The sequence below is a fragment of the Chinchilla lanigera genome, unplaced genomic scaffold (genome assembly GCF_000276665.1).
Source record: "Chinchilla lanigera isolate Chin_1 unplaced genomic scaffold, ChiLan1.0 scaffold00106, whole genome shotgun sequence".
NCBI lineage: Eukaryota > Metazoa > Chordata > Mammalia > Rodentia > Chinchillidae > Chinchilla > Chinchilla lanigera.
Window position 1 is genome coordinate 3962169 of NW_004955507.1, and position 16171 is coordinate 3978339.

Below are 16171 nucleotides of genomic sequence, written 5' to 3' on the forward strand. Positions count from 1 at the left end.
TCTGCTAGAAATTAGGAGATTTATAAAATTCAGTTATACCTAGTTCCTTACTTCATTTATTGGAGTGATAAAATGGATAAACGTAGATGTGTTGTAGTTGTAGAATATTGCAGAAATTCACATGTGAACTTGACTGCAATAATTCTAAAAGGGTGAGATGATTCTGGAGGAGGGAGGATGCTTCTGGAGCAGTGTGCAATGATTTTCACGCTGTAGCCTATATCAGAACCACTCTGAAGCCCTGTGAAAACACAGATGCTGGCCCAATCCCTAGATCTCTGGGTTCGGTGGCACTGGGCGGGGGGACCTCAAGAATGTGCATTCCTAACAAGTTCCCTTGAAGTTGACGTTGCTGGTGGAGACACTCCACTTTGGGAACCACTGGTCTAGGTCAATTACCCTTGTCCAAGTCCAGCCTCAGCCCCTAGCTAGCTCTGTGTCCTCAGGCACATCCCTCACTGTTTGCAGGCTGTGTCTCTGCACACGTTAAATGGGCTCAGATCCCCCCTGCTTCCTGGCAGAGTTGTTGAGAAGATGAAATGAGACAATGTATGTGAAAGGTCTTTGGAAAGATAAAAATGCTATATAAACATGAGGCATAATCATTATCGACCAGGGAACGCTTCTTGTAAGAGATCGGCTTTGAGTCAGATCCAGAAAGGTGAGTGATGAGGGAACTGAAGATAGAGGACCGGCAGGTCTTCCAGGTTCAGAGCAGAGAGCGAACGAGGGGCAGAAGGGAGAGGGGGGCACTGACGGTGGCAGGGGCTGGGACATTTGCCTGGTGCTGCTGTCAAAGTCCAGCAGATGTCACAATCACCTGCAGGGCAAACTGAACCCAGGTGGCTGGGCCCCGCCCCTGAAGCTTTAGATTCAGTGGGTTTGGAAGGCACCGTGGGGCAGGGCCTACGAATCCTCACTTCTAACAGTGCTGACGCCTCTGGTCGTGGGACCACACTTTGAGAACCACTGACAAGGCAGAGAGACGAAAGCCTGAGGCACTGGCTGTGGGGCTAAGGGAGGAAGGGTAGAGTGAATGATATAATAGACTCTGTAGTTAGAAACCTACGGCATATCACGTCATCCAGAGGCAGGGTAGCAGAGGGGCAAACAGTTGTGTGCTTCATTTTAGGCAAGCAGGGTTTAATTCCTCACTTTGCCTGCCACTTCCTGTGTGATCAAGGTCAAGTTGCTTAATCGCTCCAAGCCTTAGTTTTCTCTTTTTTTTTAATTTATTTTTTGGTACTGGGAATTGAACTCACAACCTCATGCTTGCCAGGCAGGTGCTGTGGTGCTAAGCTATATCCTAGGCTACCCTTAGTTTTCATAGCTGTAAAGTGGGACAATGATAGTCTCTACCTCATAGGGTGACTATAAGGATTCATAAGATGAGGTCTGTAGCCCTTGGTGCAGAGTGTGGTGCTTGATTAGTTGGACAATCTAATGTGAGGTGTTTTCATTTTGTATTTCAATCCTGCCACTCAGCGTCCCCTCTGGCTTTGGGCTCTCCCCATATCTCCCTCACAGTTCCTGGCCCCCAAGGGGGGACTGCCAAGGGGGTGGCTGGACTGGAAAAGCAATTCCTTGCCTGGTGGCAGACTGTCTGTAGGGCTTGCTAGTTCCTGGCGGATTGGGAGGCTGGACTTGGGCTGAGCAGGAAGCAGGCAGCTTCTGAAGGCTACCCACTGTGTCCTGGTGCCAGGCTGTCTTCTTTTTTAAAAAAATTTTACATGGTGTCTTTGTCCTGTGGTTAAATGTGTGGGTGAGCAATGACCTTGTTAGGGCAAAGAGCGCGTCTGTATGGTTAAGCTTCACGCCTCTCCTTTAGTTTTTAGAGAAGTTTCCCACTTGAGCCAGTATGGAAGCTTGATGCTGGCTTAGGCAGGAGAAGCCAGGAAGAGAGGGGAAGAAGCTCTGAGCTGCGGCCAGGCCTGACGCCTCTCGCCCCCCACTCTCCAGGCTCTTTCCAGAGCTGCCTCCCGTTGCCTCCCATGAAGAAGAAGTCCAGGTGGCACAGATTCAGGTCAGGGCTAAATGTGGCTTCACAGCCCAGCTTGGCTTCTCCTCTCAGCACCAGCTTGTTAAGAAATAAATATTTATACCTGGCACCTGCTTTCTCCCAAGGCCTGCAGGCCCCTTCTGTGAAGATTCACGCTGAATCTCCAATCCCTTTGGTGCCATCTCAATCCAAAGTGAGCCCCACCTTGCCCCATCCCAGAATGGAGGCCAGAGATGATCCCTCGGGAGCAGGGCAGCAGCTGGACCCCTGATGCAGTGATGACTGTTTGTAAAGTCATGGAGGTAAGTGGCAGGGGAGCAGGTGACAGAGGGATAAATTTCCTCCACAGTGGGACCTGGTGGGACACAAGCCCGGGGCACCCCTCACCTGCAACACAGGGCAGATGGCTGTAGCTGCTTTGGCCCTCCAGGTTAGCCAGACTTCTCGTCCACTCTGGGCTGGCACCTGTGGGTGGGGGCACTCGCCGTACCCAGGGATGTTGATGGAGTCACTGATGAATTCAAGTTCTTCTGTGTTTAGAAAACTACGATTGTCCCCATGAGTCCTCTGCTGTGCCTCCACGTATTCCATAAACATTTACAGAGGCCCCCACGGCTCAGTGCCTGGCACACGGGAGGTACTTACTAAATGTTAATGTAAATCAGTGAGCTCAAGATTTAGAGCTAGGGGATTCTGCTTCATGTCCTAGCCACAGCAACAATCTAGTCTGGGTTCCAAGTAAGTCACTGCTCCCAGTGGTGCCTCAGTCCCCTCAAGTGTCCAGTGGACTGAGGGAGACAGTGATGACATCCCTGGCCGCTTCCTCACAGGTCGCTGGTAGGGTCACATGGGAGAAAGGATGTGCAAGGCACATCGTAACTCATCCCGAGAGTCCTAGTTGTTTGTATTTAGTACCTTCTGTCACCATTCTGTCAGGGGACATCAACCTGGCAGCACCTCCCCTGGCTCTTCTGTCATTTTGTGCCCTTTACTTCTTTCTGGGCCCCTGTACTCACCGTTCTGTCCACACATGCCACGGAGCGTCCTGCAAAAAGGCTGGCTACACCGCGGGCCACGTTGACCTCGTCACTCAGGATGTCTTCCCACCGGTTATTGCGGAACTTGAACAACTTGTCCGTATATGTGGCCACCCCTGCAGGGAGAGGGAAAAGAGGGCTAGTGAGCAGTGGTCAGGGTTCAGGTTCTGACCTTTGGGTAGGTCCCCTAGCACCTGCCACAAGGTGGCTGGGACCAAAGTGGATGGGCCATCAGCAGGAAGACCTCAAGCAGCTGAGCTTCCTCTCTGTTTGGGATACTCAAATGTTTCCAGTGGCAAACTGGACTCTGGCTGGTTCAGAGAAGAGGCAGTAGGTTAGGCTGAGGGAGACAGTGTGGGATAGTGGTTACAAACTTGGGGTTTTGAGTAAATGAGCCTAAGTACCAATTTTAGTTCTACCCAGATTCTCCTAGGTTCCAGACTTTGGGCAAGTTGCTTAGCATGTCTGAGCTTCAGTTTTCTTATTTGTAATGGGAATGGCAATGACAACTACGTTCAAGTTTACTGCAAGGGATAAATGAGATGACACACATTAAAGGTTTGGCACAGTGTCCCCTCCCCCTCGGTAGCTACTATTAGGCAGAAATGACTTTCCCATTTTGTAGACAAACTACTCTCCAAGGTGCTTCCTTTAGAGACACCAGTTCTGCAGTGCAGGGGGTTGGAGAGAGCAAGCGATTCTGTGAGTGTACGTGAGAGTGTGTGTGTGACTGTGTGAGCAGGCCAGTGAGCATGCAGCTGAGGGTGCAAGAGTGGAAATGCACGAGGGAATGTGTGAAAGCAGGTAAGTGGTGTGGGAGAGTGTCAGAATGTGTGTGGGAATGAGTGTGAGTATGGGAGGTGAGTACAAGTGTGTGTGTGTGTGTGTGTGTGTGTGTGTGAGAGAGAGAGAGAGAGAGGGAGGGAGGGAGGGAGGGAGAGAGAGAGAGAGAGAGAGGGAGGGAGGGAGGGAGGGAGAGAGAGAGAGAAAGAGAGGGAGGGAGGGAGGGAGGGAGAGAGAGAGAACGCTGTGTGCAAACAACCCCCAGGTGGCTCAGTCCAGGAAAGGATGAAAAGTTTGATCTCTGGGGGGCCTTGTCTGAGACCTCCTGAGACCAGGGGACCCATGGAACTGCAGTATCATAGGTGGGGTCAGGGATGCAGGCTGGACACAGGGAGCTGGTGCCTGGGGCGGAGCCATCCTGTCTCTGTCTGTCTCTGCCTGACCCTTGGCGCTGAGGCCCTAAGCATCCATGGAGGGAAGGTCACTCACCAAGCAGGTGTGGGAGCTCTGTGGGGTGTGTGTGCATGGGGGGTAGGTTTCTGTGGAGCCACAGAAACAGGTCTGCACAGAGCTGATGCGGCCTGAGAGGGATGCTCTAGACGATACTGAGGTACTGGTAAGTTCTTTATCTGCTTCCAGCCTTGGTTTTCTCACCTGGGAATTGTGGATGATATCCATGCCTTGTTCACAATGTTGTTGTGGGAATCACCTGGAAAAACACCTATGACCCTGATCTCAGTCTGGCCAGGTAGTAGAGCAGTGACAGCTTTGCGACACTGCAGGACCATAGCCTCTCACCGACATCCCTCAGGGCCCGCTGTGTTTACAAATTTAGATTTTTTTCTCCATGTTTTACAAGGTAGCACAGTATACATACCATTGATTATATAACACCCCAGCAGGGGCTGGGAGTGGCACCCCATAATTAAACACATTAATATTTCTGCAGTGAAACATGAATATTCACATCAAGTAGGATAAATAAAGCTTATAAATAGCTCATATCAGCTCAGGACAAGTTTTGTTATCCACTGAATTTCCCACAAACTTAAAGAAAAAGCACTCGAGGCTTCCAGAGAATTTTGGGTTCCAGGACTGGGGAGAAGGGACTTGGGCTTTGACAGCCGTTATGGTGGTTGCAGAGGCAGCAGCTGGCTTGCCGTCACTTCCCGGTGTCTGGGGGCCACTGAAGACAGCTCCTGCAGGCTCTTGGTTCTCCAGCCTTCACCAACAGCAAGCAACCTTTGCCCATCTCTGTCAACTCAGGGCCCCCTTAGCCAGCAAGGTCCCTGCCTAAATGCCTTGGTTACATTCCAGCAGAGCTGGGCCAGGTGAGCAATTGGAACCTGTGGAGCTCTGATGAGCACCTCTGGATTCAGTGCGAGTAACTTCGGAAGATGCCAAGATCCTGCCTCAGCTAGAGGAGATGAGAAAACAGGTCAGAGGGCCTCTGTACCTCGTTTACCTCATTGTCCTCAATTCCTGCTGTCAAGCTAGGGCAGCGTTTCTAAAAGGGTGATTTGTGGGACCCTGGTCTCTGTGCACTGCCTGGAGAAAGGACTCCACGTTCATCTGAGCTTGGGGAAGCTTTTCAGTTGCCCAACTCTTGGAGACTCTCCATAGACATCAAAGTCTATTAAAACTTTGAAAAGTCCTGCAGTAAATTATTGAGACCAGCCTTTCCCAAACACACTTGGTCAGGGAACCCCACCTTGAAGACCATCTATTAATACCCTACAGAGCCAGCACTGTTCTTAGAAAGTTGCTACTTTAGGGAGCTGGTGTCTGAGCAGACTCTGGGCTCTGTCCTGGGAGGAGTCTGGGTGCCATGTGCTCTTGGCCTCTCCCCTTGCCAGCCTCTTGGCTTCTGAGCTCACCAGGGATGCCCAGAAGAATAAACTAATTAAGGTAAAATGTGCAACAGCGGTGCACAGCCTTGTAGATCATAAATGGGAACGGTAAAATCAATGGCAGCCCTTCTGCAGGCAGAGGCCCGGAGGCCTGGGCGACAGGAGGGATGGGAGCCCGTGATTTAGGAAGAGCAAACGCGCTGGCAGCTGCAACCTGGGTAATTAGGTGTGTCAGGAAGACAGATAAACAGCGAGCTGTGTGGGTCGATGGCACAGGCAATAAACACCCAGCACTGGCCCCTGGCCCGTGTCAGCGCAGAAGGCTGCCTCCTGGCTCCATGTAGCTGCACTCTGCCCTGAGGTCCTTCGCTGAGGTGGGGGCAGCTGTACCGGAAGGAGAGACTGTGAGGTAGCGTACAGCAGGACTCCCTTGAGTCCCTGGCGGAGACTCTGAGAGGGCACAGGTCCAAGAGAAACAGGAGAGTGTTCAGGGGCAGGGCACGGGGGCCTCTGGAGGTCACAGGCCTGTGAGACGCAAATCTGGGAATTCCTGCTCTCACCTTGATTCTGGAGTCTTGGTATTCGAAGAGCCCTGAAGGCCCCAAATCCAGTGGGACCATCACTTGCTGGGGGTGGCCAGTGGGAAGGCTTGGTGGGCGGAGTTCAGGCATCACTAGCACTGCCAAGTGCCTTGCACGAGGCCAGTGCTGTGTGAGGCCACAGAGAAGCTGGGCCTGTGTCCCTGACCCAGGATTCTTATGGTCTGTCGGGAACATAGGGGTGAGGAAAGGAGATGCCTTGGAATGGTGGTCAAACTAAGAATCTTTAACACTTCTTCCCCCTTCCCCATATTGGGAGGTTGAACCTAGGACCTTCACATTGAGCTACATCCTCACTCCTGCCTAACATTTTAAATTCTGAGAGAGGGTCCTGCTAAGTTCCTGAGTTGCCTAGGCTGGGCTGGAACTTGAGATCTTCTTGCCTCAGCCTCCTAGAGTTTGAGATTACAGGTATGTGCCACCACACCCAGCACATGGCACTTTCTATTTTGGGACTTGAAGGGTCTAAGTGACAACTCCCGGGTATACAGCACTTAGTGTGGCCATGCTCTATCTGCAATACTTTCATTTCTTTCCGATTCTTTGATTCTCTTTTCTGTTCTTTTTCCTTCCTTCCTCCCTTTCTTTCTCTTTCTTTTTTTCAACAATCATCCCATCTAAGCCCAGAATCCCATTTCACAGATACAGAAATTGAGGAGTACAGAGGTTAAGTCAATTGCTCAAGATCACAGAGCAGGTAAAAGGAGACAGATTCAAAGTCAGATCTTTGTGACTCCAAAGCCTACACAGCACGGTTCCCTACAGCTTAAGGAGGTAGGCGGTGAGAAGCAGGCACAGAGGGGATCCTGAGTTTGCCCAGAGGGTGTTACAGGTGGAGGAACAGAAATAAGGCAGAGCAGGCGACTCAGTAATCCCAGGACTGAAGCTGAAGGGGCCATTGTGGCTTCTGGTCTCGGGAACGTCAGGGGACAGTGTTCGCAGAAGGTGAAGTCGGCAGCGGGGTGAGCAGTGGGTGTGTTGGCAAGGACAAAATGCACTGGGTGGATCTGGTAGGCGCTCAGGCCTGATGTGTGTGGCAGTAATGGGAGTGGGAGGAAGTTCTGCATGCAGGAGGGACTGGCTGGGAATGGCAGTGGAACATAAGGGGGACAGTGACTCAAGCACAGGCTCTGGGCCAGCTGTGTGTGTAAGAGTGCATATATGCGGCGGGGTGGGGGGCATAGCTCGGCTTCAGATAGTTCGTGTTTGAGGCGGTTATAAAGTGGTCAAGAATGCAAGTCTAGGAGGTCACTGGTTATAACGGACAGCAGGTTGCAGAGCAGAGGCTGAGGCAGGGGAGAGAAGACCAGGTTGTATATTCTGTCCCCAGAGCAGCTTCATTTAGGGCACAGGAGGAAGGAAAGGGAACAGAGAAAGAGGAGCCCTCAGACAAGGGAAAGGGTCTCCTTCAAGACGCTTGGAGCAATGGTGTCAAATCAGGGAAATGGTGCTCGATTTAACACCCCAACACCCTTGTACAGCCAGCTCTGCCCCCAGAGGGTGCTCTGCACCACTGGGAGGGAGAGTAAGCGCTGCAAAGGACTCTTACTAGCCACTGCCTGTTGTGCCTTCTCCCCCAGGGTCTGTCCCACCCTGGGAGGGGATTCAGGCTGTGGATGACACTAGGAGCAGAGAAGAGTGAGCAGGGGTGTGTGAGGGGGCAGAGGCTTAAGCCCCAACCTTATTCTGTGGCACAGAGATTACTACTAAACAGCAGGGGGCAGGCAGCCAGCAGCATCCCTTCCCGGGTGGACCTTGGGCAAGTCATGCACTTGCCGTTATCTGATCTGTAAAGTGGGATAATGAGAATGGCCACCTGTTCCGTGAGCATTAAGTTAGTGTATGTGAAATACTTGGAACAATGCCTGGCACACAATAAGCAACAATAACACCGCCCTCCTCCACCGTCTCCTCCTGTAGATCACAGGGCTTGACCAGGCAGGTCCTCAATGAGCCACATCCCAGGAGGCAACTGCAACACTAAGTTTAAAATGCTTTACAAGACCCAGTCAATGGAAAACCAGCAGAGCAGTGACAGCCTCAGGGGGAGAAAGAACTAGTTCAGGCAAAGGACATTTAAAAAAAAAAAAAAAAGAACCCAGGCTCCCCTGGTCTTTGATGTAATTCCTGACCCCGGTCCTCCTTCCTCCATCCCAGGGCGAAGAGATGGGAAGCAGCGCCTCTCCCACATTAGCTGGGAGGACAGAGTCTTCACTGCAGAGATAAAGCAGGGTTCAGAGGGTCACTGCATTTGCCTGAGGTCACCCAGCTGCTGTTAGTGGCAATGCTGAACTTCATATACTGGTCCAACGCTGTGAAGCCCCCTCAGTGAGTGCGACAGTGCTATAGAGCCTGGGTGGTAGGCAGCTCCAGGTCTCTAAGGAGCCTCATTCTTTGCTAGGATCAAGGGAGTGGTCTCTGGGCCCAGACTCGCTGTTGTGCTGTTTGGCAACTTGCTTCCTCCTTAATGGTCATCATTTAGCCACATGTGATAAGGAACAATGTGAGGGGAGACAGTCCCCAAGCTCAACTCCCTAAATGGGGCCCTGGAGGGAGAGCTGAAAACCAGGACTTGTCATCCACGTGAAACCAGGGCGGGGGGTGAGGCAAGCTGAGAATCCATGTTAGTCCAGAGAACCCTAGGGAAGGAGGGTGGGGACTCAGGACAACATATCTCAGACTACTGCACAGGAACCTCCTGGATATTCAATACAGGTTCTGGCCCAGTGGTCTGCGGTGGGTCCTGAGGGGCTGCACTTCCATGGACTTCTAGCAGACTCCAACGCTGCCCACCATGCATCACACTTCGAGAGCTGCAAGGTGCAGAGCCTCTGGGTGCGGTTGGAACCGGCCCTGGGAGGGGAGCTGCTGGACAAGGGCACTCCTCGGGAGCAGATGGTGCATCTGGTGTGTGGGCAGGAGGGGCCAGAAGTGCAACCTATCTGTCCCCTCTCTTCTCTCTCTAGTATGGTGACTTGAGCCTGTTCTCATCTCCGAGAGGTTACAAATGCCCCTGCAGACAGCCTCTCCAGGAATGACATAGCCCAGAAGCCATAAAAAAATGAGTCATAAATCCAAGTTCCTAAAAATGAAAGTTTTCCACATTACAGAACTCACACGAACAAAGACAAAAGAAAAATGACAAACAAGGGAAGACCATCTGCAACTTGTATTTCAGACAGAGGGCTAATTTCCCTAATTTATAAAGAGGTGTTCCAGATCAAGGAAAAGACCAATAATCAATAGAAAAGAATGGGCAAAAGCTATGAGCAGACAAGAGATTCAAATATATAAAAATATTCTCAGCCTCACTCATTTAAGAAAAATGAAAATTAAAACTACATCTGGAAATCAATTTTTTCCTATCAGATTATCAGATTAAAAAATTGATGCAACATTGTGGTGCATGAGCGCTGAAAGTGCTCGCTCGGTAGCTGGCTGATGGGGATGTAATGAGGGCTGTCCCTGGGGAGGGCAACTCAGTGCGTCTATCAGAACCACAGGTGTAAGTTTCTCTGACACAGCCGCTCTGTTTCTATGAACTTACAAATATCCTTGCAGTCCTGGAAATGGCCTATTGTACCAGCTGATTCATTTGGTGGCATTCTTTGTAAGGCTAAGAGGATTGCAAACAATCTAAATGTTCACCCACAGAGGACGGGTTAATGACAAGTCTGTACAATGGGGTACTATACAGCCATACAAAGATTGAGAAAGCTTTCTGTATACTGCCATGAAATAATATAAAACATGTATTGAAAATGTAAAGAGCAGAACTGTGAGCAGGGCATGCTTCTGTTTGTGTAGCAACAAGGACATATATCCGTCTTTTAAACAACACCTTCCTTGTACAGAGCAGATGTTCAAGGCCCACTTTTAAAAAATTGAATGAGTAAACACACAGTGAGTAATGGGGTTCACAGTTCATGCCATACTCCCTCCACGCTCATGCTCCGATCACTCCAGGCCAATCATGCATTCAAGATTGCTCATGGCCAAGTAGAGAAGCACTGGTGTGGGTGTCAGGGTAGGACTCCAGGGGGACGGCTCTGTCTCGGAGCTACAGGAGGCCCTGGGGTCCTGGTTGTGAAGGGCAGTGCTGGAGTCATCTCCCAACCCCTATGCCCTGCACACACTCCTACGTGGGTGGCAGAGTGTCACTACCTGCAACACCTGGCTTGAATTTTCCAGGCCAGTTAAGCCCTTAGTGGGTTTTGTAGCCTTGGCCTTTTAGGATACTAGTCAATCTTTCTCCTCTCCCTTTCCATTACCTTCTTATTTTTAACCCTTGACTCAGGCCTGCTTGGTACCATCCTGTGGGCAGTGTCTTCTTTACACTTATCCTTTTCTTTTTTTGGTCCTAGGCTCTCTTCGCTGTGGGCCGAGAATAAGCCCTGTGGCCCTCTGCCCAGCAAACTTCTAGAGGCTATGGCTTTTTTCATACCCACAGTTACAACAGCTATTGTTTGAGAGTAATTATTAAGCCCCGCACACCATAATAGCTGCCTTTCATTCATTATCCCAGTTGTTCATTCAGACACACATATTTAATGCTTACTACATGACAGGCAACAGTGGACAAGACAAAGTTTCTACCCGCCCCTAGAGTTAAGACTCTGGTAGGGAAGATGGACAGCAAGTAAGTATAGAGCACACTTTTCTGGTAGGGGTAAATGCTGCAAAGGAAGAAAAAGCCAGACAAGAGCACAGGAAGCAATGATTGTGTGACTTTAGGTAAGGAGCTCAGGGAGACCTTATTTGAAGAGTAATCCTGAAAAAAAATCAGGGGAAAGGCACTTCAGGAAGGGGGAACAGCAAATATGAATTCCTGTGATGGAAATGCACTAGTAAGAAAAAAAGTGGAGAGAAAGGTCAGACAGACAACCTGGTCACATAGGGTGTGTTGTATGCCACGTGTTCTACGCCATGGTAAAGACTTTGCATATAGTCTACAGAGCCACTGGAAGGAGCTGAGCTTATGAGGCAGATATTTTTTCCTATTTTACAGATGACAGATTGACCAGTATGTAAGGGGCAGACTTGAAGTTGGTATAAACTGACCCCCTACAGGACATTGCAGGGCCTCGGCTTTCTTCCAGGGATCCCAATACTAACAATTTAACAGCTGGCTGGGGGCGGGGAGAGGACTGTCCTTCCTTAGCTCCCTCCAGAGCCCTGACAAGCCCAGGCATGCTCTCAGGACTCCCCCAGTGGGCAGGGTGTCTGTGGCTGAGTGCCATGCCAGCCAGACCCAAGGAGATGCTGAGAAGGCACAAATGTCCTGGCTTCATGTCCTGCCCCCTGTTGATGAATCAATTGAATCACTCAACTGAAAAATTAACTCAAATCTGCAGACAGCCCTCCAGCTTGCAAAAGGACACCAGGAAGTGCATGCCTGGGCTGAGACTGCTGGGTACCTGGTCCTCACCCCAGCCCGGGGCCTAGCACCAGCCCCTCCAGATGGGCACTTGTCCATCCTTCTAGGGCCTCAGTGTAACTTGCTTCCCCTTGACGTCCATCTACTGGTGAATCTTTCAGCCCAGTGGTTCGGCCCCAGTTGTTCTTTCTGGAACTTATCTATCCAATCTGAATGGAGTTCTGAGGACAGTCAAAGTCTGGCTGGAGCCACTGAGGGTCACAATATATGACAAATACAGGGACTTTTTCTTGGAGGAGCTTGGAGTCCAGAAGGCTGGGAAAGGAGAGTCAGGTACTAGAGAAGTTTAAGGCCGTGTTGGGATAGAGTGTAAATTTCAAAAGGACAAGGCTTGTGTGATTTACACACAGAGGCATGCTCAGTGCCTAGAACAGAGCCTGACACATCCTAGGTGCTCAGTAAATACTTGTTCGGTGAATGAATACATTAACAGGAGACTGCAACTATTGTTGAGGTGAGCATATGACTAATATGACTAATATGGCCTTTCTCTTTCATAATCAGACAACTGGACCCTACATCCAGCCTTCTGATGCCCAGGTGCGGCTTTGCTGAGATTGTTAGAAGCTCCCCAGGCTGTGCAGCCTGGGCTGGTAATCACAGCTCTGGGACACACTGCAGCACTCTAGGAGCACGGGAGGGGCTGCTGCTTCTGTGACACCTGGGATCTCATACAAGTGCTCTGTGCTTGGTGAGTACGTGTGTGTGTGTGTGTGTGTGTGTGTGTGTGTGTGTGTGTGTAGGGGAGGGTCTGTTCCTTCCCTTGGCATCCCGGTGCTGAACCCAAAGGGAGCAGCCCTTCACAGTTGTCCCACTCTTACTTCCTGGGCTTCTAGAGTCTTCCTGGGAATTCATCCCTTCTACAAGGGTCCCTTGATGCTGTTCCCTTCCTGACCTTGCTCCACATTAAAGAGTTGATCAGCCCATCAATTAATTGTGTCCTAATCCAGTCTTGGCTTGGATGGAAAGAGGGCAGTAAATCCAGCTGGGTAATCATGCCCTGATATTTGTGTAGGGATAATTACTATCTCTCAGGCCTCACTTGGTGGCAAGATGAGATGAAAACCCATAAAACACCACTCGGGGCTGTGGCTCATTGTTTCTTGGCTGCACAGGGTTGGCAGCCAGCCAGCCAGCCAACACCGCCCACTGTTGCCCCTGGCACAGGTCCCAACCTCTTCCCCTCCATTCACGCAACTGGCAGAGCTCAACACCAAGGGCAGCCTGGGGGCTGAGCCCTGGCTTGGGCCCGACAGCCAGTAGAGGCAGCACTGTGGCCCAGGGGAAAGCCAGCATGTACGTGTTGGGGATAACAGGGAGCAGGGGCAGGGTCTCCAAGAACTGGTACTTGTCAGCCTCCCGGAGGTTGGAGGGTCCAGGACCCTGTTTGCATAGGCCAGAATCATGAGGTCGCATCCAGAGCCAACCCAAGAGGCTGCTGCCCTCTGTCAGGGTCCAGTGCACGTCCAGCCTGCACCTCCCAGGGGATGCCATGACCCAGAACTTCCCCACAGATGGCACAGCCCCATAGGAGTGGACTTGACTCTAGTAGGCCCTAGTCAGGCCTGAGGAAATGTAGCGTCAAGGATGAGGAGCCACCTTGATGCAGCTCCAAGGGGACAGTCCCCAGCTCCTGAAACACCAAGTGCCCCCAACCTGAAGGACACAGGAGTAAGAGAACCATAGAGTGTCTTAATTCAAAGGTTGGATCCAGACGGGCCCCAGTGTTTGAATCTTGGGACTTACAAGCTGCAAGGTCTTGGGCAATTTGATGCCTTGATGCCTCAGTTTCCTCAACTCCACAGTGGAACTATCAGTACCTTCCTAACTGAGCTGTTGTGAGACTTACGTGAGATTGAGTGCTGAGGTCAAGAGCTGGCACATAGTAGGTGTGCCTTAAGTATTAGCTGTTACGACTTCACTGTTACTTAGCTTTCTAGGCATTAGTTTTGCTCACTTATCCCTCAGCACTAGAACCTTGCTACTCAAGAGTGTGGCTCCTGGATCAGCAGCTTCTCTTCAGGCCCAGATGGTGTCAGAAATGCAGGCTCTCGGACCCCCAGACCTGAAGAACCAGAGTCTGCTTCTGCACACACTCCAGCTAACCTGGATACACACCGCATCTTGAGTAGCTCTGGAAAACGCACCATGGAATCAAGGTCTGCTTTCCTGTTTGTCCTCATCACCTCCCTGTCACATGGGCCCTCTGCCTGGCATGTGGTAGGTGAGAGGCAAGAATGTGGGGGATGAATATGTGAGCTCAGAAACCAGCTCTTGGGGTTTAAGGATTTCCAAGCATTTGAGAAAGGCCTCCTAGCGCAGTGTGGAGGGTGATTCTAGGGACATCTGTTGGCTACAGCAGTGACTCGGGAACAGGGACAAGGGGCATGGACCATGACAGGAGCAGTGGAATGGGCCAGAGAGATAGGAGAGTGGGGTGTTGCTCAGATTGGGAGGTGCTGAAGGTGCCCAGGGAGAGAGAGAACTGGTCTCTTCTGCTCATACCACTCCACCTTGGCCCAGGCTTCACCACAGAGAAGATGAGATCACCATGGGGCTCTCCGCTGAACACAGGCAGATCCTAGTGGAAGTGCAGACTGTGCCAGTGACAGTAGCTTGAGGCTGCACCAGCGTCCCAAGGGTCTTCTCCACAATTGGTTTTGGGAGGAGGAAGGCGGAAGCAGGAAGAGGCATGAGGCCTCCGGCCCTACCTGAGAAGGCGTTGTTTGTGTTGAGGAAGTAGATCTCCTCTCGGCCATCCCCGTCAATGTCGCAGGCTGTGACCCCGATGGCATTGCCCTGCCGGTCCCGTAGCGCATAGTAGGGTGAGCTGCGCTCATCTACAGCAATGTTCACCAGCCGCTTCTTGGCCTGGTCATACTTCAGAACCAGGTTAGGACCATTGTACCTGGAGGGGGATGATGAGGAGACGTTGGAAAGGCACAGCTAGGCCCCACCCGCCCACCAGAGAGACAGAGCAAGGGGCTGGAGTTCCTTCACAGTTCAAAAATTCAGCTCCAGGGGAGCCTTGCCTCTGGGGTCCCTGGGTGTCTGCTGAATGTCCTTGGATTAGATATGGACCCACACAAGGTGAGAATCCACTGGAATCACATGGGACATATACAAGGGGAAGGGGTGACAGAGGGGGGTGGGCAGCCAGTGGCAACCCCCTTACTAAGAGCTTGATTGAAGAAAATGAAAGACTCCCAGGTATTTAGCTTGGACATTTCAATGTAAAAGTCATGGTCACATTTATGACCTTGTTCATTTAAAACTAACACCCACTAAGGAGCTTGGCAAGGAGGCTGTGGTATTAATCCATGTTATAGACGAGGCAAGTGATGAGCTTGATCAGGGAAACTGAGGCCCAGAAAAGTTGGGTGCCTTTCCCAAGGTGACAGAGAGCATCAAGTGCAGGATCTGAACCCAGGCTCTTTCTGCTCACCTGAGATCCCAGTGTGAGCCCCAAAGGGGCCGAGGTTTGGAACACAGGAAGACCCAGTGTGTAAGTAGTCCTGTGGAGCTAGCATCTTGGGCCAGAGAATGAAAACAGCCAAGGTTACCAGACAGCCCTGCTGATCTCTTTTCCTGAGGAACTCAAAGATGAAGCTGCCTCTCATCCCCCCTGCCAGCACTCCCAGTTCTCTCCCGTGCCCATCAGAAGCTCCAGGCCTGTCTCTGCCTCTGGGACTTTGCACCTGCTATTCCCTCTGTCCAGGATGCTGTTGCTCCAGACAGCCACACTGCTGGCTCCCCTTCACCTCCTGCTCATTTGCTCCACTTCAGTGAGGCTTTCCTTGACCACACTCCCCACCTGCAACTGCCACCCCTGGACTCTTTCTTCCTCCCGGATCTCTCTCCCTTGATCTCCTCCCCACAGCTTCTGCCCCCTATCATCTGCTCATTTGTCTCTTCCTTCTCTATTGGTTCTGTTGGAACATCAGTGCTGAAAGGACAGAACTTTTGGTCCATTTTGTCCACCAGTACCTTGCCTAGAATAAGTGCTCAACAAATATTTGAGGAAAGACTGAATGAGTAAAACCTTGGAGCACTTCCCTGAGTCCTAAGGGCATAGATGTTCCATGGCAGATGTCTTCCCTTTGCCATTCCACCTGGAGAAAGCAAGGGTCTGACAGGAGAGCAGGGTGTCCAAGGTCACCCCACACGCAGCATGGCCAGGAATGTCTGGAGGCCTCCCGCCTCCTGGGAGCAGCAGCCTTTGAAGAGAAGGAACCCAGCCACTTCCATGCATACAGTCCCTGGCTGCTTGCCTGGGCTTTGAGTTGAATATGCCCATCCTGAGTGAAGTTCAAGTGCTGGCAGAGAACACCTGGGGAGGTGAAAAGAGCTCTCCCAGGTCTTTGAGAGAAATTACTTTTTTCTTTCCTGAAACAGAGCCAAGCTGGCCCTCTCCTTTGTCACCAAAATGCAGAAGCCAGTGAAGTTTGGGGGCTGTAGGGCAGCTG

At 51.2% G+C, this 16171-nt stretch overlaps 1 protein-coding gene across 3 annotated transcripts in view; it reads right to left on the reverse strand.

The window, feature by feature from the left end:
• Positions 1 to 16171, reverse strand: part of Crtac1 (cartilage acidic protein 1) — a 145316-nt gene that overhangs the window by 45366 nt on the left and 83779 nt on the right. For all 3 annotated transcript variants that reach the window (XM_005407644.2, XM_005407643.2, XM_005407641.2), the window contains exons 3-4: positions 14417 to 14613; positions 3016 to 3152 (exon numbers count right to left, since the gene is read on the reverse strand). In XM_005407644.2, the coding sequence (XP_005407701.1) occupies positions 3016 to 3152; positions 14417 to 14613 (334 nt within the window). The remainder of the gene's footprint in view (positions 1 to 3015; positions 3153 to 14416; positions 14614 to 16171) is intronic.